The sequence below is a fragment of the Apostichopus japonicus genome, chromosome 2 (genome assembly GCF_037975245.1).
Source record: "Apostichopus japonicus isolate 1M-3 chromosome 2, ASM3797524v1, whole genome shotgun sequence".
Classification (NCBI taxonomy): Eukaryota; Metazoa; Echinodermata; class Holothuroidea; order Aspidochirotida; family Stichopodidae; genus Apostichopus; species Apostichopus japonicus.
In genome coordinates this window covers 28,848,599-28,874,329 of record NC_092562.1, presented here as the reverse complement: position 1 = coordinate 28,874,329, position 25,731 = coordinate 28,848,599, and the positions used below count along the sequence as shown (strand labels likewise).

At 36.5% G+C, this 25,731-nt stretch overlaps 2 protein-coding genes across 3 annotated transcripts in view; one reads left to right on the top strand and one right to left on the bottom strand.

Annotated features, from left to right (window-relative positions):
* Positions 1 to 8,781, top strand: part of LOC139954929 (peptidylprolyl isomerase domain and WD repeat-containing protein 1-like) — a 28,901-nt gene extending 20,120 nt beyond the window's left edge. The window contains exons 8-16 of the mRNA XM_071954943.1: positions 61 to 135; positions 1,495 to 1,669; positions 2,145 to 2,242; positions 2,622 to 2,821; positions 3,702 to 3,768; positions 4,183 to 4,262; positions 5,578 to 5,690; positions 6,485 to 6,636; positions 7,302 to 8,781. Coding sequence (XP_071811044.1) covers positions 61 to 135; positions 1,495 to 1,669; positions 2,145 to 2,242; positions 2,622 to 2,821; positions 3,702 to 3,768; positions 4,183 to 4,262; positions 5,578 to 5,690; positions 6,485 to 6,636; positions 7,302 to 7,445 — 1,104 coding nt within the window. The 3' untranslated portion in view covers positions 7,446 to 8,781. The remainder of the gene's footprint in view (positions 1 to 60; positions 136 to 1,494; positions 1,670 to 2,144; positions 2,243 to 2,621; positions 2,822 to 3,701; positions 3,769 to 4,182; positions 4,263 to 5,577; positions 5,691 to 6,484; positions 6,637 to 7,301) is intronic.
* A 2,204-nt stretch (positions 8,782 to 10,985) lies between these two features.
* LOC139954935 (uncharacterized) lies at positions 10,986 to 24,393 on the bottom strand. 2 transcript variants are annotated; one of them, XM_071954955.1, is made up of 18 exons: positions 24,105 to 24,393; positions 23,612 to 23,722; positions 22,902 to 22,962; positions 22,629 to 22,708; positions 21,679 to 21,783; positions 20,868 to 21,036; positions 20,526 to 20,603; positions 19,650 to 19,769; positions 18,868 to 18,984; positions 18,453 to 18,527; positions 17,975 to 18,169; positions 17,383 to 17,472; positions 16,580 to 16,633; positions 15,978 to 16,103; positions 15,012 to 15,093; positions 14,808 to 14,914; positions 13,679 to 13,887; positions 10,986 to 13,017 (listed from the first exon to the last, which is right to left on the bottom strand). In XM_071954955.1, exons 2-18 carry the CDS (start codon positions 23,674 to 23,676, stop codon positions 12,834 to 12,836), a joined length of 1,917 nt encoding a protein of 638 aa, XP_071811056.1. In that variant the 5' UTR covers positions 23,677 to 23,722; positions 24,105 to 24,393; the 3' UTR covers positions 10,986 to 12,833. The 2 variants fall into 2 exon arrangements, with proteins under 2 accessions (XP_071811056.1, XP_071811065.1); XM_071954964.1 differs by lacking the exons at positions 22,629 to 22,708; positions 22,902 to 22,962; positions 23,612 to 23,722; positions 24,105 to 24,393 and adding an exon at positions 22,390 to 22,393.
* Positions 24,394 to 25,731: the final 1,338 nt, after the last annotated feature.

Below are 25,731 nucleotides of genomic sequence, written 5' to 3'. Positions count from 1 at the left end.
AATCTTCATGTTTATATGGCTGAATCCCAATTGCAACTTATTTCAATTCTTTTCTGTCAGTGTAAAACAGTACCGACTGGCCTCGCTGTGTCACCAAACGGCAAACAGTTCTCAACTATTTCCAAAGATAGGAAGGTAAGTATTTCAGCTGTAGCTCATGTAAATCATTGCTCATCGCACTTTGTTTATACATTGGACTTATTAATATTCTTCTTGTTAAAAGTAAATCTTTGGTTTGAAAACGGGATGGATTGTCTTCCCAGCATGACCTCTGACCTCCTGAGAATTGCTTTGAACTCAAGCTATAGTATAAGTATTATGCAGTATATGTCAAGAAGACAACTGAAACTGGAGAAAGTCTCTGTTTTATATTCAAGAAAACATCACTACTTTGCCTAAGATTTACTGACAGTTTTTATCCTTCTGCTGTTAAGATATTCAGTGGGCTGCAAAACCGTTAAATAATTTTATAATCCATTATTTTAATATTTTATGGACAATTACATACTTTGTAGACTTTATATTGGATATGAGGGCATTTATATATTTTTGTACGCTTAAATATTTTGTAGGTACATTTTATATTTTGTTCATATTTATATTGTGAGTACATTTTCTTTTTTTTCTACATTTTATAGGAATGTTTTCCTATCTATGTATAGTACGTCTTATATGTTGTTTACAATTTTTAATGTTTTGAGCTCTTGTTATCAACCAATTTCCATTGTATGTTTATATGATTGGCTGAATAAATATCTATCTATCTATAAGTCTGCAACCCTTACATAGTTGACATAGTTCTGCAACACTTGATAATCTGCAGTCTCTGAAATGCCTGAGAATCCCTTTGAGGAATTTACTTTGCTCCTCGCTTACCTATCTCCCCACAACCTTAGCACTCTCATTCTACCGTGTCTAGAATGAACTGGTTACCCTTTAACACTGTGCACCCTCAGTGACCGGCTCCTTAGGTCAATGACCTCCCTTCTCTTTCTACCATCCAAAGTGCCAGCATCATATGTTTTTCGATTTGAATTTTTCTGACAGACTTCATTAGGAACGGTATCTTAGGATTCCTTAACACACCTTAACACAGGTCTGGTCGTCATCCAATCAGAAAACTTCTTTGCTGTATTTTCAATCACTTTCGCTTAACTGAGATTAAGCATTTTTCACCCGTAAATTGTATCCAAGTCTCCTATTAAAATGAAATATTCTGGACTTATACCTGCTGTTCTACTGGTAATTCTCCTAAAGGAAGAGGTCTACTTAAACATATTTTTCACCACAAGCACACAGATTGAGATATGTCACAGTGCTTAACAAACATCTTTTGAGATCTGTGAAGAGGATAGATCATGCATGTTAGGAATCAGAGCTATATCTATGGCACTGTAAAGACTAAGATGATATATATATCCTGTGCATATATTATACAGCTTGTTGACCTGACCTATCTGTCATACTGCTATAAATTTAATGTTCCCGTTCCAGATAAGGACATTCCGGTTTCTAACGGGCAAGTTGACAAAAGTCTTTGATGAGTCTTTAAAGACATTTACGGAATTGCAACAGATGAGGCAGCAGTTGCCAGATATGGAGTTTGGAAGACGGCTAGCCGCTGAGAGAGACTTACAAAAATCAGAACTATTCTCAACTGCAAGTATCAGTAAGTTATAAAACAAAGCAAACACACATGAAACTTATTTTAATTTTTATTCCCCTCTCCATTCCTCCTCGCCCCCCCCCCTTTTTTTGGCCAGTTCTTGATTAATTTTGTACATAGTTCTATACTACAAACAAGTAATGAAAAAACGTATAAAACGTAGAAAATTCAGACCTGTTGTTTGCATCTTTTTATCGTCATTTGAAGTTTGAAGTACTGCAATCTTGATTTTTGATACAATTTTTGCAAACTTACCTGATTTTTAAACCACATTTTGTACTTTATACTGTAATTTTTACAAACAGCCAGAATTTCTTGCCTTGTTTTCAAAGACTGTTATGCCCCCTACACCACACAATTGTTACAAGCTGCAACACTTGTATTGAGCAATTCCCGACCCTACATGTAACATTCAAGTACTAATCTGATTTTGAAATATTTTGACTAGAAACATTCTTTGTTTTGTCTTATTTTCCAGTCTATGATGCTAGTGGTCACTTTGTCCTGTATGCCACCATGTTGGGTATAAAGGTTCTTAATCTACACACTAACAAATGTAACCGGCTGATTGGTAAGGTGAGGCTACTGTTACTCTTCAGATCTGATTTTTTTTAATGAGAAGGTTTTTATGTGAGGTCAAGCAGAATTGGCAACGTTCTGCACTTGTGTCACCTGCAAGATGGTTTGGGCAATGAAATCATACTCAAATCTCTTTTATACATTAAGGACACCTGGCTGTGCATTCATGTAAAACATTTATGCACTTTTAACTGTCAAGATATTGTACACTCTGCTTTCATTTAATTTACATTTTAATTTACCTTTTATTCCAAATATCATAGAAATATCACAGTTTTTTCTTTTAATATATAGTGCAAACTTTAAGAAAATTTGACATGTACACGATTATCAAAAGGCACCCGTTATATTTTCTCCCAATTTGATTAACATTCAGCCTGAAAATGTTCGCTTCCTGAACCTGAGCCTGTTCCAAGGTAAATTGAATAAGAAGTCTGCTGCCCTCACTTTGGAGATGCACGCCTCTGATAATCCGAGTCTTCAGTCCATAGACACGGACCCGACGTTGATTTGCAGTGCGTTCAAGAAGAATAGATTCTACATGTTCACCAGGAGGGAGCCGGACGATGTTAAGAGGTTAGAGAATTCATGCCATTATTCTTTGTTTGGTGTTCACGTCCAAAAGCCACTTTCTAAGCTGATGAAGTTTGGTTTTGATATCCTCCAAAATTTACAATTATCTTTGAAGTTAGCCTCAGTAAAAGTAACATGCAAGTTAAATATGCTTTTGCTCTGTAGTATGTGGATGTCAATGGTTATGATCACCCATGGATCATCATCATCAATTAGTCCTATTGTCTCAGTTTTGATATTCACGGTCTGAAGGGACATTGTTATCGCAAATAGAGCCCATGTTCATCCAGAATCTCAAGGAACCAGTATTGGAGAGGATGTTTAACTCTTTGTCCCTTGTCATACCTGTTTGTGCTCTATAGTGTGTACTGGGTTCACAAGCTTTCAATTTCCTCAACAAAATGATGTCTGGACTTTAAGCTTAAAGTGAAGGTTCAGATCACTTCAACTTAAATTTCTACCATTTTTGGCAATTTTAATATTTTTACCATAACTGTATAGGATATTGTTAACATACTTATAAGGATATTTAGATGAGAGACAACATGTTGCAGATTGTGCAAAATATGACTTTCAATAAAAAAATTTGATCCCACAGGATTTTATAACCCTGAGTTTCCTGGTTCGAATCCCATTCGAGTCATAATGTCTTCGCTCTTTTCCCTGGTTCATCATATCTGCATCAGTTTCCCCATTTTTCACTGCTCTTATATTTAATTATTTTTACTAGATCTGTAAAACGTTTCATTCATAACTTAGGACAATGCTAATATTTTGTATAATAGACTGTACCCTTACATTATTATCCTTTGCAACATACATTTATGTAGCCTTTGTCAATGTTTAATAAATCAATCAATTTTACTTTGTTTTTGCTGAACAGTGCTGATGCAGACAGGGATGTGTTCAATGAAAAACCGAGTAAAGAAGAACAAATGGCAGCCACGCAGGTGAGGAATAAAATACCTACTCACAAGTATCTTAGGTTACGAATCCCATTATAACCATAAACTTCTTAGCTGCTTTTCCACATGTCTAAAATTTCTCAGTCATTTTTCCATGATTCATTAATTACACAATTATGTTAGGTTATTAAAATACATAAAACAGTGAAGAGTACTTTATCCAGTAACGCAGAGCAACATGCTACACCAAGCCTTCATCTCAGCTCACACAAGTTGTGGTCTGAAGGAATATAAAAGGGTTTTCTGTGCCATTGGGAACTATAGACCCCATGTATAAATGTGTATCATTGTCTCAATTGACTTATACATTACTGTGGTATCGAAGAAGCATTTTTATTTAGGTTTGTGTCCTGTCGGAAGACATATTTAAATTTTTAATGTACTCCTTATATCTGACAGGGTGGAAGTTCAAGGGTGTCAACCCAAGCTACTATACACACTACAATGGGTGATGTCCAAATACAGCTCTTCCCTACAGAGTAAGTAAAGTTAGATTATACTTTATCTCTCCATTATTTAATATTTACAAGCAGTTCATCGTGTTGACTTATTGTTGATAGCTCTAATGACCACACAAGCAGTTCATAGTGTTGACTTATTGCTGATAGTGCTAATGACCACACAAGCAGTTCATAGTGTTGACTTTTTGTTGATAGTGCTAATGACCACACAAGCAGTTCATAGTGTTGACTTATTGCTGATAGTGCTAATGACCACACAAGCAGTTCATATTGTTGACTTATTGCTGATAGTGCTAATGACCACACAAGCAGTTCATAGTGTTGACTTATTGCTGATAGTGCTAATGACCACACAAGCAGTTCATAGTGTTGACTTATTGCTGATAGTGCTAATGACCACACAAGCAGTTCATAGTGTTGACTTATTGCTGATAGTGCTAATGACCACACAAGCAGTTCATAGTGTTGACTTTTTGTTGATAGTGCTAATGACCACACAAGCAGTTCATAGTGTTGACTTATTGCTGATAGTGCTAATGACCACACAAGCAGTTCATAGTGTTGACTTATTGCTGATAGTGCTAATGACCACACAAGCAGTTCATAGTGTTGACTTATTGCTGATAGTGCTAATGACCACACAAGCAGTTCATAGTGTTGACTTATTGCTGATAGTGCTAATGACCACACAAGCAGTTCATAGTGTTGACTTATTGCTGATAGTGCTAATGACCACACAAGCTGTTCATAGTGTTGACTTATTGCTGATAGTGCTAATGACCACACAAGCAGTTCATAGTGTTGACTTATTGCTAATAGTGCTAATGACCACACAAGCAGTTCATAGTGTTGACTTATTGCTGATAGTGCTAATGACCACACAAGCAGTTCATAGTGTTGACTTATTGCTGATAGTGCTAATGACCACACAAGCAGTTCATAGTGTTGACTTATTGCTGATAGTGCTAATGACCACACAAGCAGTTCATAGTGTTGACTTATTGCTGATAGTGCTAATGACCACACAAGCAGTTCATAGTGTTGACTTATTGCTGATAGTGCTAATGACCACACAAGCAGTTCATAGTGTTGACTTATTGCTGATAGTGCTAATGACCACACAAGCAGTTCATAGTGTTACTTATTGTTAATAGTGCTAATGACCACACAAGTAGTTTATAGTGTTTTGTTTTTACTTATTGCTGCATACATACCCTTATTCTACCAATAAATGCAAGTGTGACTATTCTGTAGTGGTTGATGGTTTTGCACAAGTTTCACTACATATGTTGCATAACATCCTTCTGAAATGTTAGTCTGTTTTCCTCTTCAGTTGTCCAAGGACTGTGGAGAACTTTTGTGTGCACAGCAAGAATGGTTACTATAATGGTCACATATTTCACAGAGTTATCAAGAGTTTCATGGTACAGACAGGCGACCCTGATGGTAAGAAGCAGGAGAATTTGTGCTTGGTTTTCCTTCATATTTCTTTCAGTGTTATATGTAAATGTAGGAGGGGCCAAAGGGCACCAAGTGATACGTAGACTTAAATAAATCCCAAGCTATGACAGGTGTTAATTTAGGTATTTTTTATCAATACCTAAATAGAATAGTGGGAATATTAAAATTGGGGGAATGATGAAAGACTGTTTTCTGTACGTAAATCATTTATGTATTTTGTGTTATTTTCACTTCTTTTCATTATCCAATTCATACTCAGCTGTGTAGCCAGCTAAATATACACTTAAAAGGAGCAATTTAAACCTTGACCTTTTGAATTTGACCTTTAAACCTTTAAATTTGACTTTTTAAATGTAAAGTTGGTAAGCACCATTTCCTCTTTAGCTGTCAGTTACCAGAAAACCAAATTTAACTACCATTGTGTAGACCTATACCATACATAGACCTATACCATAGACCTATACCATACCATAGACCTATACCATAGACCTATACCATAGACCTATACCATAGACCTATACCATACCATAGACCTAGACATAGACCTATACCATAGACCTATACCATAGACCTATACCATACCATAGACCTAGACCTATAACATAGACCTATACATAGACCTATACCATACCATAGACCTATACCATAGACCTATACATAGACCTATACCATACCATAGACCTATACCATAGACTATACCATACCTATTCCATAGACCTATACCATTTTTTGGCTCACATTGTCCGTCTTCAAGAATGCATGTGTTTTGTTTCATTCAGGTAATGGTACTGGAGGTGAATCTATCTGGGGTGGTGAGTTTGAAGATGAGTTCTCCCCAAAGTTAAAACATGACAGACCCTACACTGTCAGCATGGCCAATGCAGGACCTAACACAAATGGCTCTCAGTTCTTCATCACATTGGTGCCTTGTGTGAGTACATAACCATTACTGCCCTCCAGATATATGCTAGAAATTCAGAGAATGGTCACTGCTAATCACTGACTTCAGTACAGATTCACTGCTGGGCTTAAAATTGTTTTGCCCTACACTCAGATATTTCAATTTCTGATATAATCACTTCATTATCAGCTGGCAAAAAATTTGAGAGTCAGAACAAGGAATATACTTGGAAACTTTTCACAACTTTTGCAATTTAGTATTTCAATTTGGTTTAGATTTATTGCTCTTTCTGTTTTTCGGTTTCTTTGGAGCAAAATGATATTTTAATTATTTATATGCAGATCCTTAAGGAATAGATAGATAGACAGACAGACAGACAGACAGATAGATACGTTAATTCAATATGTAATGTATGTTATGGTTTATGTTTGTCCAATAAGCCTTTCTTCTGCTTTAAATGCTGTAGTTGCAAACATCACTTCACTGCTTGTATAATTTTCTTCATCAAGCTAAGTCTATTTAGTCTCATTGCTCAGTTCTGCTCTACTTAATTTGTTGGAGTCAGTGAACTTTTCCCCATTAGTGATCAGTTTGCTATGGCATATTACCATTTTAACTAAATGCACTTAGATGACAACTCTCCAGTCATCAATAAAGCTTAACAAATTTCTCTTTTCTTGTCCGTCCATCTTTAGCCATGGCTAGACAACAAACACACAGTATTTGGTCGTTGTACTAAAGGCATGGAGGCCGTCCAGAAGATAGGTATGGTGAAGGTCAGTCCAAAGACAGAGAAGCCTTATGATGACATCAGGATTATCAGTATCACTGTCAAGTAGAATCAGAGGAAAGATAGCAGGAGGACAGATTCATGCTCTCAGAGACTATTGAATAGAACTGATGGAGATGTGACTATTAAATAGTCAATGGAGATGTGACTATTAAATAGAGTCAATGGAGATGTGACTATTAAATAGAGTCAATGGAGATGTGACTATTAAATAGAGTCAATGGAGATGTGACTATTAAATAGAGTCAATGGAGATGTGACTATTAAATAGATTCAATGGAGATGTGACTATTTAATAGAACCAGCGGAGATGTGACTATTTAATAGAACCAGCAGAGATGTGACTATTAAAGGCATTGAAGACTCGCCCCAAACCACTTTCCATTGCTTGCAAGTGAAGTTTTCTGCTTGTCACTACAAAATGCAGACAGTAATGAAATGTGATACCTTGTTATCTTTAGCTGGACCTGAGATGTCCAAAGTTGTAACGTTTGTACACTGTGCTGTGGGTATTGACCGCAGCTGTACGTACAGTACTGACTGTACACTAGTGTCTAGTTACCGATGTTAGCAAGCTGTGTGTGTGTATTTTCTGGGATCGATGGTGGTGTCTAACATTTCTGTTACACCTCATTCGAAACTAGGTCAGATTACCGGCATCAGACGTTTCTTTTTGTGCGAGTCTTCACACCCTTTAAATGGAATCAATGAAGATATGAAGAAGGATGTACACATCAAGGAGATTCTAGCTCTAAGCTTAATTATCAAGCAATCTGATGTGTTTAACCTGCTCAAGTGGTGGACAGCTTAGAACTGGATGGTGACATACCATTTGCTATCAAATACCTATGATTGCTCACATCACATGATCTTTCTGAATTACTGTCAAGCCCAGAAATAACGTACTAAGATTCTTAAGGCAAACTATGTATGCTGTAACTCCATGAAATGTTTGCATATGTCTCTGGCTGGCTGTGTGTGGATTTGTCTCAGCATATATGCGTGTTACTGTCATATCCTAAGTGCATCAATCTCAGAATGTATGAATATATGTGTAAGATCCAGTGTAACTTGATCACATGTTTACCTCAATGTATTGATACTAACATTGAAAAGGAGAACACTTTCATCAAATGTTCGCATAAAACAGCAACTTTGTTTTAGCAGTTTCTATTACTGTTTCATCTGACGAAATTCTATTTGATAAGAACAAAGATCATACAAACTTGACATGTTTATGACATTAACTTTGTCCAACATCTTTGTGTTTGTTAACTGTACAGGAACTATCATTTTAGTTTAAGATAGTTATTTGCAGGACCATCTGTAAAGTAACTAATACATACTGTACAATACAATGAATTTGTAATAAATTTAATCTGTAATCACTGATTTCTTGTCTTATTTTACAAAATCAATGGAAACCGTGTTGAAGAGCTCTTCATGGTAACTTAATTGCATGCATTAAATCACACAATAAACCACACAACAAACCACACAACAAACCTACACAACAAACCTACACGCTTTGAACATGACAGATTACCTTCTTGACGTATAATAATAATCGTATTCATAGGTAGGTAGTCTTTATAAATCCTGCCAAGTTCTTTTCCAATACTATTATCTGTCGCAGTTAAAGCAGATTTCCATTAGATCTCGATATTCAGCTTTTAGATGTTCGATGCTGAATTCCTGTAACTTGCTTGACTTATCATGGCAGACTTCACATAGTGGACTCGATACTACTTTAAGAGTGACATTCAATCGAAATTGATATCAATCAATATTGATATCAATCAATTCACTGATATTCAATGTTTAGATGTTGTTCTACTAGTTGTTGATGCACTTTCTGTGCAAAAGGATTAGAAATCATAAAATAACCATTTTGACCACTTCGTTCCATCTTCACAAGAGCAGCAACACTGCAGAAGCTCAGCTAAGCTTCTATTTGAGAAATTCGTTTTGATTGGCAACACTTCTGAGCAGTTTATCCATTTTGTTTGTGCATAAAATATATGACAGGCAGGATGATGGAATCATTTCCCTTCTGGTCATCTCTGGTTTTGCTTGTCTTATGCTCCTACTGAGCAGACATATAGTTTGTTATTATGTTAGAAAGTTGTATTCCTTCATTATTAATGCTCACTACAACCTCTCTCTCTCTGTCAGAGGGAGAGAGATGTACGCAACTGCAAGTAGAAATTGCAAGCGTCCATGCTAATAATTTAGCATAAGTATTATAAGTAAGAACTTAAGAAAGTGGATCATTAAGGAAAGTTGAAATGGTCATTCATACAGTTTTACATGTTCCTTCCAGTTGTGAATTTTTAAAATATTAAATTATGATAGTAGTTTTGATGAATGGCATAATTGCTGAGCATGAAGCTCACAAATAAGAAATGTGTGTTATCCTTTATCATGCAAATACCAGTGATCCTGTCAGTAAACAACAAAAGCCTCATACCAAACCAGATCTTAATCAGTGTTGAGCTATGCAACAACTGTCTTACAAATATTCCAAATGTATCACGCTCAAGGAAGGAAGTAATTTTTCCATCACCCCCATTTTCATTTCTGTGTGTTTATGTTGTCTTTTCTTTAATGAAATGCAAAGCATATCCAAGCATCATAATTTCCTAAATATAATCATGAAATAAGTAAGCGCTCTTTTGGTAATTAAAGCTGTTCGGACATCAATGAAATCGCGCTTTCCTTGAAGAAGCTCACTGCGGTGGTCTCGATATGGATCGTCTTTAGTTATGAAAAGCTCACAAGTATTATATTTACGAACTATTATCTTTGTTTACAGATAATAACTTCTTTTTATGTTTTCTCTCTCCAGTTTGATGATAACAAGTGTTAGAAACAGAAGTGTAGCATAATGCCAGTCATTTATTCATTTGTAATCCAAATTAATTTGAGTACTTGTTGCTTTGGTGCGTTCTCTCATGTACTGGAACACTGTTCAGGTACTTGTTGCTTTGGTTCGGTCTCCTCAAGAACACTGTTCCGGTACTTGTTGCTTTGGTTCGGTCTCCTCAAGAACACTGTTCCGGTACTTGTTGCTTTGGTTCGGTCTGTCATGTACTGGAACACTGTTCAGGTACTTGTTGCTTTGGTTCGGTCTCTCATGTACTGGAACACTGTTCCGGTACTTGTTGCATTGGTTCGGTCTCTCATGTACTGGAACACTGTTCCGGTACTTATTGCATTGGTTCGGTTCTCTCATATACTGGAAATTTTAGCCATACTTTTATTTTCTTCAAATCTCCTCCACTTTATGAGTCTGCTTCTCCAGGTTCCATATGAGTTGGGATGAGTGAAATGTTATCATATAAGTTGAACTTAAATTTCTTTTTCCTTCTTTCCCCTCAAATATGTAACTTCCCCATTACCAAATCTTGGAAGTGGATTTAGTTTTCAAAATTGTCAGATAATATGAATAAAAGAGACCAACAAATTTATGATTCTAGCTACACTCTTTTTTATTTCCTTGATGATCCAGTCATAATGTCAGAGGAAAAAGGAAAAAATCATTTTCTACATTTACATATTTTTTACACATTTATATACATATATATAGATACATACAAAATGTCTCATATGAGAAAACAGAGGAATGCATATACAAATTTACTCCTGAGTGTTACTAAGGAAAGGCCCATTAGACATTCAAATGCAATGAATTCATATGGGTTCACTATTGGACCTATTATACTATGTGCGATCTCCAACAATTCCACCCAAGAATGCTACAATAACATCTCAATCAAATTTAACTCTTCAAATCAAATATCCTAAGATCTTGAAGAAAAAACACAATGGCTGGAGCGTTTGTATCAGACATAAAACAGTAGAAGATCCACCCCACATGTAAAAGGTTCCACATTAACAGAAACATAACAGAAATACCACAGCAGTGCTTGGGTGGCACATTCAAACTTACTTTAATGAAATACAGACAGGCAGAACTGAATTTTGAACATTGAAAGTGGGAAAATAAGCTTTGCATCTTTGTGTTAATCAGTGATGTTACAAGTTTGTTCACCACAGCTTTGCTCCAGTGAAAATGAAGATCTCACCTTTTTCCTTTATAAGAAACAGCTCAAGTACTAGCCAAACAGGTAATATGAATAAATATAACAGGATCATAAACAGTGGATACAAAGAACATGACTGGTTTCTGATTCTTCTGGTTTTGTCAAAGAAAGCACTAAACCATGAACACCTTAACACACAAGGAATCTTGTAAGGCTAGATGCACCCCTCCCCTCTCCCCCCTCACCCCCTCTGAACCCCACTTCAATCCACATGTGCATCATAATAGATGCAAGAAACAAAAGATTTACATAAATAAACTTGCATTAATAAATATTCGTTTCTTATAGGAAACATTTGAAATATTTATTCAAAGAGCTAATATCATGACTTGTAATGTTTACCTTGCTCCTAGCAAAACTCACCAAAAGCAGATATTTGAAAGTGAACACAACATCCTCATCAACTGCCAATTGTTGCTATGTGCACTTTTAACATTGTAAGATTGAATTGAGTAGTTTGTAGGTCTCAATTGCAAAAATTTCAAATGTGTCGTTTTTTCTCTCCATCGTTGAATTGACTTTCGACAATTCAGGCATACTGAACTGCATTGCTATTGGACATTATTATCATTATGGCAACAAACCTAGCAACATCTGCTTGAAACAGACAATATCTTAGTTTCGATCAGGGGGGGGGGGGGGGGTTTTCATCTTCATTAAACAGGAAGCTGCAGTGGTCTGAGAGGCAGCACAACTTGGTCAAGCAGATTCATACTAACAAGTTTATGGATCCATTCTATATCATCCTGAAGGGGAAGTATGTACTCACAGGTGAGAGGTATTGACTCAGCAGGTGGTTACAAGTCTGAGAGGTGACATATTAGTCGCCTACTCCCGTTATGTGACAACAGAGTAGCTAACCGGACTCTTACTAGGACAGTGTTGGACCTGTTATCCTTCATTCCCAGGGGAATAGACGACTCGTGAGTGGAGGTCTTGGTTAGGGAGCCAAAACAGTGGCACTGATCTGAGAGGTGACACATTTGGTTCACTTATCTGGTAATTGAGTGTGTAAGCAGATCTGTTCTATATCTGTTCAGACAGTCTTAGATCCATTCTCCTTCATTCCCAGAGGGAAGTAAGCACTGACAAGAGGGGGTCTTGGCTGAGCCTACACAGTTGCACTGATCTGAGAGGTGATACTTTAGGTCCACTAACTGACACCTCTCCCTACTGTCTATTCAGACAGTCTTAGATCCATTCTCCTTCATTCCCAGAGGGAAGTAAGCACTCACAAAAGGTGGTCTTGGCTGAGCCTACACAGTTGCACTGATCTGAGAGGTGATACTTTAGGTCCACTAACTGACACCTCTCCCTACTGTCTACTGTATTCAGACAGTCTTAGATCCATTCTCCTTCATTCCCAGAGGGAAGTAAGCACTCACTAGAGGAGGTCTTGGCTGAGCCTGTGGTTGAACTGGTCTGAGAGGCAATCTACCTGGCCCAGTTGCCTGGAAGTGGGTCTTGCCCGGAATGTCATTGACACTTTGCAGGTACTTGGGATCTAACGCTGGACTGAAATCGGGAGAATTTGTATGTTGTCAAATATAGATCTAACGGAACGCAAATTTGGTGGACTTTAGCTATTTTCTTTCTTCATTAAAACATGACTTGAGAAAGAATTCTACTGTTGACAAGTCATAATCCAATCAAAAGCAAAAATATTAAAACCATAATGTTCACGAATAACAATTCCCAGTTTTTTTAAAACATATCCATCCGTAAAATGTGCTTCAAATGTGGAATACTCCCATTTAATACTAAATATGTGATGACATTGCCAATTAAGCTTGGACCTCAATAGTAATATATATTGATTTTGTTTATACAATATAATCATTTTACCCAGAAATCTTCTGTTCATATCGCATAAACAATGATACAACCAAGGATGTATCCAGATCCAATTATTGTCCATGACAAATTTGTAATTTGCATTTTACTATTGAAGAGATAATCTAAATGGTTAAGGTGTTGCTGAAATGGGGACTTCAGCTACTTCTAATTGATGGGCCTAGGCTGCCTAAAGAAACACTTCTCATGAAGTGAAAGTGGATCGGAAATACAATCAGGGATGATGGCAATGTTTCAGAACAATTTAATATCAGAGTTAATTTATCACCGAACGGTCAACCTGTGATGATTTCAAAGGAACCTATAAGAACACCTAACTTACCTCATTCCTGTTACTGGTCTAGATCCTCTTTGTAAGGCCTCAAAGGTTGTTGATTCTGGGATAGCTGAGAGAGACGCTGGGGTGGAGGTCATGGCCGGGGCAGAGGAGAAACGGGATGAGACGGGTGCACCTGGGAATGGCGCCACTCCTGAGGCACTCTGCAATGATGATGGCAGCACCATCCTTGACGATTGGTACTGCACATGGTTCTGTTGACATCATAGTAGAGAGGGAAAACATGAATAAACACAAACCTCCCCTCTAATAAAACCAATCAACACTTGTCATTTATGGATCCAAAATCTGTCTCATTTTGAAATATTGTTAACAGCTGTCTGCATACCGTTAAGATCTTTCATGGGGACTGAGCCACAAGCCACCAGAGCCCTACCCCTTCAGAAGCAATGCTCAGACTACACGAAAGCAGCTTAGATGATGGAATTGATGTTAAACAAATCACTTAATCAATCCCAATTGGCAAGCTAAACTGTAGATAAATTTTTCCTGTGTCTGGAAATATCCCCACAAAGGCCGCGAACCTTCAAGATTTTGTGCAATCCAATATTCGATTACACCCCATAGTTTGCATACTTTCGCCTTACAGTATGTTTCATGAAAAGTCTGGCTTGATATTAAAATCTGGGAATTTCCTTTGTCATAATCTGGTATTTAATCGATATTTGAAAATATATGGCTCAATAGAAATGTTCACTATTATTATGATTATTAATATTATTATTATTATTATCATTTGTTTTTGTTATCCTTATTGAAAGACCATAAACTCACTGAATGTATGAAAGGAAATGGTTGAAACATCTGAACACAAGGAGTAAATATACCTGCAATTATTATTATGGAGATGATACTGTAAGGGACATGATGACACAGCTCTCAGAAAACATTCTCTTACCCACTACCTACTTACCCACTACCCTCTTCCCCACTGTACAATCAAACCATCAGATAAACTTCACAGCTACATGATCTCCAACATTTTTGTGAAGAAGAAATTTTGTTACCTCATAACAGGGATGACCCGATCTCTCATGTCAAAATATATACCACCCGTACCAAATCTCAATTTAATATGAAATGTATATAGAGGAAGGATATTTAAAGATATTACCGCAGGAAAGGTTGGTCTGAAGGTCGGCGGTGCCTTGCCCAGATCTGTCATGCCTTGACGATGAGACAGCTGAGCTTCATTCACTTGTTTGTTAAGCCAGTTGATAACTGAGAAAGAGATGAAATAACAAGAGTGCTGATGAGGTCAGGGGAAGTACCTCGTATTAAACTGCATTTGGCATAAAACTTGAGTGTTTCAACTCACCGTTTTCATTGGTTTTTAATAGTTGTTTGCTCTCTTCAAGTTTTCCTCTTAAATTCTCCGTACTTTCGGTCAGACTTTTATTCTGAAAATAAGCGAAGAAACCAAATATGCTAAATTGGTAAAAACCTTGTGCAGTGAAATGCCAGCTGGTGCAATGAATCCTGCATCTGTGTCGTTTAGCATAAACCATAAAAGAAAGTTTGAATTGTTATTTCCTTTTACTTCCTACCAGGTTGAGTCATGTGACATCACTGCCTCTGAGGTTTAATCACAGAGCATACATAGGTATCAGGAAAGATGTCTAGTAGCCCTGACAAAGGAGTTGTTACAAATGGGTCAGCCTTAAATTAAGACTCATTAGCCCACTTGCTAGAGCACATTCCTTGTTATCTTGAGGTCGTCACTGAATAAAATGCTCTGCTACCTAACTAATCTTCACAACATGTTTTTTTGTGCTAGTTTCCTTTAAAGGGTGTGAAGACTCGCGCAAAAAGAAACGTCTCATGCCGGTAATCTGACCTAGTTTCGACTGAGGTGAAACAGAAGTGTAAGACACCACCATCGATCCCAGAAATTACACACACAGCTTGCTACCGTCGGTAATTAGAAACTAGTGTACAGTCACTACAAGCAGCTACGGTCAATACCCATAACACAGTGTAAAGAGCAGCGATGGACATCTCAGCAGGGAGTTGTTATGGAACTCCTTGATCTCAGGTTCAGATAAAAGATAAAAAGGTATCACGTTTCATTACTGTCTGCGTTTTGTAGCAATAAGAAATAAACTTCACTTGCAAGCGACGTAAAGTTAACTTTTTAACAAGGCAGCACACGGTTTGGGGCAAGTCTTCAATGCCTTTAAGATCATTTAAGTTACTTTTGCAGTAAGTTCTATGTTTAGTACCTCTTGTTCCGACTGTTTAAGATTATTTAAGTTACTTTTCCAATAAGTTCTATGTTTAGTACCTCTTGTTCGGACTGTTGAAGTCTTGTTCTCAGATTATTTCTTTCTTCCTCTAATTTCTGTATTGATTCGGCCTTTTCTTCGATGACCTTCTCCTGTTTGCTGGTTACCGCATTTTTCAACTTCAGCTGCAACGAGAAACGTCAGAGGAAAGTTTAATTCAAATTAAAAATGTTTTTTGAGATCATTTTGCCATGCAGCCAGTGCAACTAGATAATCAGAATTTTAGACAACAAACTCGTCAAATATTAACATTGATTAACATTAATAGGTGGCCCACTAGCCTCCATAGCCCTCTAATCAAATCGAGTGTTTAGTGAAGCTTGGGTAAAACTTTTGTTCCAGTATTGTGGTCCTTATCCATGTATGTTCCAGAAGTGGGCTAAATCTGGACACTTTCTTGTAGGAGAGGCATCAAGGACTTTTTAATTGTTGGCTATGCTGAGAGATAAGGGAGTGCTATGAGTTTTGGGCAGGGGAGCCCAGATTGAAGCCAGCCCCCCCCCAACTCCCTCCCCCCCCTACCCTACAGGCAATACAACAGATATAATTGATTACTGTGAATCAGATGTATATAGCTCAAATAAGAATCCTTATGACTCACCTTAGCCAGGTTGGCTTTAAGTTCCCCTTGCAACTTTTTAATGATCTCATTGCCCTAAGGGAGTTTAAAGAGAGAAAGTTGGTAATAACAAATCCTCACGGAGGCAATGAAAACAAAGTGACCATTTTCAAAAAAAGGCAAACAAGCTGTACAAAGATATGACCAAGCAAAGGTATATTCCCAAACACCCTAGCTTTGAGCTTTGACATGGTACGATAACTTGATGAAACGGTACTCTTAATTACTGAAAATTCACTTGAGCTCAATTGTATTTCACTTCTACATCAGTTGGATATAGTTTCAGTGCAGTGTTTTCCACAAGTGATTTCCTATATTTATTTCATATATGTGTGATGAAAAAGAGTATAAAACATATAAAGTATCACAAATGAAAAACATATAACTAAAATGTTACTGTGACACAATAGGTTGCAATTACCTTCTACACTTAAATAATGTGTAAAAGTAAGTTGGCCTGACGTTTCGATCCGTCAGGCCAACTTACTTTAACACATTCTCTTACACAGGCTCTCTAGTGGATAAGCAGTTTGCTAACAGTTTTATTTTATTTTGACACTTAAATAATGACTGAAACTAATTCCTCTCGCATATTTCTGATACAAATTGGTTAGGCCTAGAACAGCTTTTAATGAATGACCAACTTTCTTCAGATACTATAAATCTTCTCTGTCACTCATGTGTCATACTATTCTCATTTGTATATAGGTATTTAATGTGAAAGCAAGACCAGTTGGCAGTAACACCGGCTGCTTTAAGATTTAGTCTTCAAGTGGTAGAAGTACCTTCATGACTTCAGCTGATGAGCTCTTAACCGTTGCTTCTAATTTCCTTACAAATGCCTGTTTCTGCTGTAAACTGTCTTCAAAGTTATCCTGTTCAAAGGTTCAAAGGTCATAGAAATAATGAAGGAAAACACGATGAAAATGATATCTTACATTGTCTGTTATAGCAAAGAAACTGTAATATATTGCTGAGATATGTCAGTTTAGCATTTGGACAAATGGAGATTCTAACTCACCTTAGTCCCATATCTGTGTTATTGTTTGTACCTACTATTTACCACATGAATTCAACCGAAACATGATACAAAATTGCAGGAAAATATTATATTATGAAAACTCAGGAATAGAACCCAAAAGTATCCCATTGTTCTTTTCCAAAACTAGATAAAGCACTAACACAAATAATTATTGCAGCAGAACAACAAATATAGCAGTAGTACAACCTCTTAAGATCTATGTATTTCTACAAAACTAGACAGATGCTGGATCTATTTCTCCATGTCAAAGGTCATGATACTGTCAATTTACTGACACCTCTCCCTTCCCTATTTTGGGGATGTAAATATTATTTGGCTGTCTCAATCTCAAATACCTTCTGGCGATAGGCTGCTTCCAATAGCTCGTTACTCTTTGTAATTAATGCCTCTTTGTCTCTAGATTCTTGCTCCAGGACAGCTACTCTGGTCTTGAGTTGGCTGAGTAGCTGCTCTCGACTATGATGTTCTGTTTCCAGGCTCTCCGTACGCCTCTTACCGTTCTCAGCATCGTGTTGAACTCTTTGATAGTCCTATCAAAGAAACATTAATAGATAGACCAAGCATGAGACACTTTCTTCACAGTGTAGGTTCAGGTCGTTAAAACAAACCTTATAACCCCGGTACTGCTGCCACCAGATCCAATCAACCTGTTTGTCACGTAACTAGTGTCTTGTTTTATATGGATACTACGCAGCATTGATTCTTCCATTCCCAAGACTTTAGTGCAATGCACCGATAATTTAGCATGATTGCATTGAATTCCAAATAACAACTTGAGCAAGGGGGAGGAAAATTGGGTCACTGTTGACAAACCTCCTCTAGATTGGACAGCTTTCCTCTTAATTCCTTAACCAGTGACTCCAATCTCTGCTTCTGGTCATGAAAATCCTGCAAATAACAACAACAAAAATTTTAAGTTACAAGAGATAAATCAATCAATCGTTTTCAATTGGAAAGCCATCCAGCAACACTATTGTGTGCCTTATCATGTCAAAAAAGATAATCATGAATATCTGCTGGAAACATAGAAGCCAGATTTTGCTATTACTGACCGTACAAAACTGGGAGAGTCAACATGCTTGGTTTTGAAAGAGATGATTGGTTTAGTAACGAGAGTTCCTCAAATATTCAGGTCTCATCCAAAAGTCCAGATGTGGTCTGATCTTTTTCAGTGGGCTGTGGTTCCCTCTAAATCTAATGCCTTAACAGACTGGGCCTACTATCTTACCCTGTTTGCTTTCTGTAGCTCTCTGGTGTGGACTTCCATCTGTTCTACCTGCTTGCCACTTCTGTTCTCCATCTCCTGCTTCTGACGAAGGTGGGATTGATCAAGATCTCGCTGCATCTATATATGAGTAAGTTGATGACAAACGATTTCAGAATTATGCTTTTTAAGGAACTCATTTGTCTACAGAGCAGCCATTTATATTCAATATGGGATCTTAGAATCTCTGTTATAATCCTTTTAATCTTTCAAACTTCTAATCCTCCATCTTATTTCTTATTTGTTCATGCTTTCATGATTGTACATTTTTACGTCTTTTGTGTATCATTATTATGTGTCCTATTTATAAATTTTGTAATTTATACTGGAATAAAGAAATTGAAATTGATTGAAAATCACTCTGGTATTTCACTAAAAGGTTAACAGGTTCCATAAAATATGGAATAAAATCACCAATGTTACACCAAACTAAAACTGCAAAGTTCTGTACAAACTCCCTAAGACACCTTCCTTGACATTTTTTCACCGAATGAAGATTAATGAATCAGTAAAAACAACTGGATTCAAAATGAATCTCAGCGTTTCTAGCCAAGACACTTTGTCATAATAGTATTAATCACATGCAAATTGTAAAATTGAAAAATTTAATAAGTTTAGATTCTCGCTGTGACAATGAATGATGAAACCGAGAACCTATATTGCGATGGGGTTTTATTATCGTCAAGAAATTGACCAGATATCAACTCATGAAGCTGCTTTAAATAAAAGAGTCTCCAATTGGTCACCTTGGTGGCTCTTTCCCTCTCCTCTGCCAGCTGCTGGTTATGCCGAGCTGTGATGCTATCTGTATGACTCTGCCATTGACCCTTCAGCTTCTCTAACTCCTGACTTTTGTCAGCTAATGCCTGAAGACAAACAGAATATATGATAAGAATTTTTAAGAATGATACACAGAGGGAAAATCAATTTTGTCCTTTATCTGCTTCCAAATGTAACCCCAAAATACTCCTAACAACTGTAAAATAGCAACACACAGCAATTGGTGCCAGTATATAGCAAGTCAAACATGAGGTAAGAGAGGGGAGGGGTAAGGAGAGTTTAACTGGGAAAAAATACAAGACAGGTAAAAGATGAAAACGAGATGGATACTTAGAGAGTGCTTGAACTTTGTGAAAAAATACTAGAATAGGGTTTTCTGGAAGAAAGTAACTTTTACCCTGAGAGATTAAACCAGCAAGACTTGTTTAGATGACAACACACAAGAGAAGCAGATAAAACTACAGAATGGTCGATTTTGAAGGAAAAGGCATTTTCATGGTTAATGGGCATTAACCAGTAAGTCGATAGGGACACAGTATTGAAAATTTGAAATGGTACTGATTTTATACACAATGTAGATTGAAGTGCATAAGTGGAAAGAATTAAATTGAAATTGTCCTAAAGATCCTATCCAGGAATCCTGGACCAGGATAGTTTCAGTCAGTAAGGCAGAAAAAATTCCACCATCTTATGAGTCCATATGCTATTAGGAAGTATAAATAAGGTTTTTATATCCTGTCTGACTCTGTAAAACCAACCAACTTTGCACTGTCTAAAGATAGAATATGCTAGTATCTTTTAGAAATGAGAAATGAAATTTACAAAAGTAAAAGAAACATTACCTCCTGGTTTTGTTGCAGTTGTCTTTTCAAAGAAGATTCGGTCATTTGTAGGTGAGACTGAACCTGTCGATGCTCCTCCTGAAAAAGCACAGACATAGGTAAACTACTGTTAGAAATGTAGTTGATATATTGAAAGAAACCCCTTCCCAGCCCATCCACCAGCCTCTAAAAAAAAAAACTCAAAACATCCACCAGTGTCCTTTACATGCAATGTTTGTGTTTTTACATTTCTTTTGGTGGTACTTCAGCATGCTTTTTATGATCTTTTCAAACATTTTCCACAAATCCATGGTCAATTTGTTAGAATAATTATCTAGACTACGTTATTAAAAAAAAACATACCTGTAATTGCTTCAAGCATTTTGCCAAGAACCGTTTGACCTCTGTGTCTGACCCTGGTTTGACCTTGAGGGTCAGATGAGTGAGATGTTTGAAGGGATTAGTTTCAATGATAGCTAGTTCTGCAAGGCTCTGCTCGGATTGATCAACTTTAGATAGTTGTAAAATAAACCTGAGAAATGGAGAACAAACAAGCAACGCATGTCAATATGTAGATGATTATGCTCAATCAGTTTGTGAGTTAAACATATTTGTTATGTAGCCAGATTGTCTGAACAGTTTGGGATATTCAATCAAGGTTCAAATTTTGGATGTAAACAGCTTAAAAAAAAACAAGGTATTTGTCTTATTTGCTGTCTTGTAAACTATAATATCGGGCCGATTAAATCATGAAAGCGAACTAAAAAGAGTTTCCATACAGCTGAAGATACTGTAGGTTTCAAATCTAATTATTACATTGTGTCATGAATATTCATATATGCAAATTTGGTGTGTATTTTATTATACACGGTAGACCAAAGTGGTATCTCATTTTCTTCAACGTGTCTGGTAAAGCTGTACTGACACTTATTATTAACTTGCCATGTACACAAACAATGTTCATTATTTTACTGGTCCTTGAATGTTTGTGTACCTTCTAGTCACACAATATTACACCAAGGACTTTCCACACCTGGCCAATAAGGTAACATTTTCCTATTGTTTTCTGAATATTAAGTACACCCACAAACATCTGGTTTTCTTGTATTACTGCAGAATTAGCAGATACAACTTTTTACTTTCATATCAATTAATCTTACTGTAATTTACTCACTTTGGTGACTCTTTTCCTTGCTGCTCTAAGCAGAGTTCCAGCAGCTCCATCAGTTTGTGCGGAAAGGCAGTAAAATCAATCAATAAACCCTGCTGATTTTTAAGGCTGAAAGAAGAAAATGAGCATTCTCCATCATAAATTGTCCAGAAAAGGTATAAACACATAATTAGAAAGATAGATACTGTAAAGTATTTGTATAGCCCACCTTCTATCTATGCCTAGATGACATAGGCATTTACAGGTGGGCTGGTGAGGAACATGTAAATATACGAAGAAGACAGGAACTTACATATTAACCTTATTATAAAATTCAACCCTATTAGAAAAGAACAAGTGCTTGAAATGACCCTTGAGTCTATCACTGAACATTATCGATCATGCGGATATGGGGATAGGAACAGAGTTCCAAAGCTTTGGCCCACAAAAGGCCACGGCTCTAATACTGTTTTGGAAATGGAAATTGAACTTCCTGGTTACCTGTAGTCACCAACTGTTACAAAAACAGAGGACAACCAGAAGAAAAATGCTTTTAAGATTTGTCCTGAAAATGAAACACTTAAGAATTGCAATAGTAACAAAAAGAAGAGAATGCTGCAGGTTTCCACCTCACTATTCTACAACAGACTGTTTATTTCACAATGACAACAGCAAAACACATAAACTTAGCAAGTTGGTCTTACAATGTCCAGTATCGATGCGACTGATAACTTGTACTGGAAATGGTCACCACATTAACTACACTCAAGCCTGACTTCATTTGTAGATGTAGAAACTAAATCACCGTGTTTATTATAATAATATTTCAAATATGCTCTCTCCAAGTGTAATTTACCCAGTGGAACAACATAATTTCTCAAATGACACTCTCAGGATAATGTCAGTAATTCTTTACTTTAAAGTATAATGGTGCAAACCAGACAGGTGAATTTAATGAATATTCATTAACTTACTACTGGAAATCATCTTCTCCGAGAGCAAGTGTATATAGGAAGAATGAATCCAAGTCATCAGTTAACCTGACATGAAGTTCCTTTAGAGAAAAAGATATGAAAAATCATATATATCTTTAATGAACTAACTTTTCAAATCTTTAGGTTTTTTTTTTTTAACTTTTCATGTTCCTAATAAATTTAACAAGGTAGAAAACTTAAGGAAATTAGCAATATTTCAATGACAGATCAGCGTGGAGATATATACATTTTTATGTTGTGAAGTCTTCCTACCTTTCGATGTAGAGGAGCTGCTGAGGTGCACTTCTCCAAAGTGACTTGAATGGATACTGATCTACTTGGCAAAAAAGAAAGGAGACAAAATTGCAAATTAAATGGAAAAAACCTTGATTGTGGCAAAAAGAATATCTGGGAATAATTTAGTGTTCCACTTTTGCATAGCATTTTGAAGGGTCTGAGCTTTGCCCCTGATAAAATACTATGGTTTCAGTGTTGAAAAGCTGCTATACGTCTTCTCAATTGTATAGCAATTTCCCACTTTGCATAGCCTTATGCGATTCCATACCGGTTAAATGATACCCTAAATATATTCACTTTTGGTTTCCTATGAAAGTGGGAATAGTTCCTGTACCTTCAAATTCTTTCATATGATTCATTTCAATGGAAGCTGTGGCTAACTGAAACTGAAAGACCAACAGTTGGAATAGTGTAAACCCATATGTTGAGGTTTGGGACTTCTGAGGTGAAAAGTAGGTATATATAAGCTGTACAACTCTTTCATCTGCAGACCAAGCATTGTTCACTGCTCTCTCAATGCTCTATATGTACAGTAGAGCTCTACAAACAGTATCATTGTGATGCATACACTTTCACTGTTATTTCTTACTGTCTGACAATTTATTCAAATTTCCTACTTCTGTTACAAGTTTACACTTTACCCAAATTAATTGTGAAGTATAAAAAAGAGAAGAATGTGCTCTCACCTGTCATCTTGTTCTTCAGATTTGACCAAAACTGATAACGTTTTGTCAAATAATACCCCATCCATACTGATAATTAGAAGCCTTTTATCATATCATGTGAAGGCTGTTTTACTGTGTACGAAAAACATGGACCAGAAAGAAAAGAAAATAAGTTCTGGTTAGATAATAAAAACAACAATGAAATAGGACTACTGTAGGTTTAAGTGTATTGCAGTTCAATGACATGAGTGCAAAAAACGAACGACAACTTGTGTCGTGAAATTGGTATCGCTAGATTAAATCTTACTTACCCTTACCCAAGTCCTGTGTATTGCCAGGCTATGGTGTTCTTTGTAATGTTAGGCTACTGAGTACTGTACAACTTAAGTTAGGCTTGCAAAAGCATAGGACATCTTCAATAATATATTGATTGGTCCTAGCCGATTGACCTTTTTAGAAACTCTTAAGACTATCTGATCAGAACATGATAATCAAATATTAGATGCAAACTTACTGATGTAGGAAAATAACCGTTGGTTTTGTTCACTCGAACTCAGGTCTCCAAGCGACTCCGAGCATAGGTCTATTTAACGTATGTAACGTTAGTTCAATTATTCAATTTTTCCGCCATTACGAGGTTTACAATGTAACCATTACATTGCTCAGTAAAAGTGCTATTTTAGCATAAATACTATGTCGTACGCGAAATATATAAAACCATCCAAGTTTTAGCAATAACACAATCGAACAGACGGTTCTATATATTTTAACCTTCATTTATCGGTTCTCACCAGATTTCTCAAAAGTGGTAAATGTGCTTTGATGTTACCATCGTACTATCTATATATAGTCAGAAATTAGCATGACAGTGTGTTGAACATTGCATACCATTGAAAAAACTGTTATCACTCCATGTTGTATTCCTATGCAATTAATTTAAAATCTGATCGAGCCTTATAACTTAAAGTGTGTGGACAGGTTAGTATAATATAGACCATTAGGTCAGTTTCTCAGATGCAATATAAATCTCAATAGGAAAACATAACAATGCAATGTATTCCAATAACATGTTTACAATGCACTACAAATTTGTCAACCATCAATGTAAGAGTAGTGAGTGTCAATGAAAGTTAACACGATCAGTAAAGTGGTGTATGTGCAAAATATTAATTCCTTAGAGGATAACCTAAAGGAAAACTGCTCTCAGCATCCTGGTGAACAGTTGCAATCAATATCAGTGCACCCTACTTGAGATAAAAACATTTGAAATCCATGCATGCTGCAGCAGAAGTTAATTTGGAACAAACATATGTGAGAACACTGACAAACGTGTATATGATCCTTTTCTTCAAAGTTTAATTCTAATTGCTACATCAAACTTGGAAATCATCTCAGCTTTGAATAAACTGCAGTGCTAGTTGCACTTATACCTTTAAGTTGCCTGGATTTCGAAATGATACCCTGTCTCCCAACCCCCCCCCCCCCCTCCTCTCTTACTCTCTTATTGCCTGTGTACATTCATTAAACCTGGTTCACACTTCTATCAAAGAATTCTAGCACTTTGCTAAAAGCTAAACAGAAAAATCAGTTTGTCTTCTTGTATTGTCGTAAAAAGAGATTTCATGAATTTAATTTACAGCATAATTTCCGTAGGTTATAATATTAAATTAAGGACACGATTCCAGATCACCGGAGCCACAGATAGGCGTCACCTGTACAATGTATGTAAACGTCGATAATATTGGTAAAATGTGAACTGAAAGTACGCCCTCAATAAAATTCTTAACGCCCTTTTACCTAGCTGTTTAATTTCGGTGAGTCACAGACATTGAATGATTGATTATGCACATTTCTTGTCCCAGAAAACACAAATTAAGATTGTAGAATGGATTAAGCGATTATATAAATTACACGAGAAGCAGTGCTGTTTGTTTTGTTTTGTTTTTTTTTCTTTTGTGGGGCAATTTTATTTACGAGGTTCATGCATTACTATCATTACTATATATTGTAATGGACTATGTAATACTCTACCAAAGTCCGGGACTTAAACATTGGTCAATTTGGACCAAAGGCCACAGAGAAAAACCAAAATCTCGCGATACCTATAGATTAAGTAATGTTTATTCAGTAGGCTAGTAGGA

Bases quoted from the DNA above. Each gene is read 5' to 3' on its own strand.
- LOC139954935 (XM_071954955.1), bottom strand. From the start codon at position 23,676: ATGGATGGGGTATTATTTGACAAAACGTTATCAGTTTTGGTCAAATCT. The intron at 21,037-21,678 runs GTGAGTAAATTA...TCCATTTCTCAG, and splicing joins CAAGGAAAAGAGTCACCAAA to GTTTATTTTACAACTATCTA. The intron at 15,094-15,977 runs GTACTAAACATA...GCTTATTTTCAG, and splicing joins TTCAACAGTCCGAACAAGAG to AATAAAAGTCTGACCGAAAG.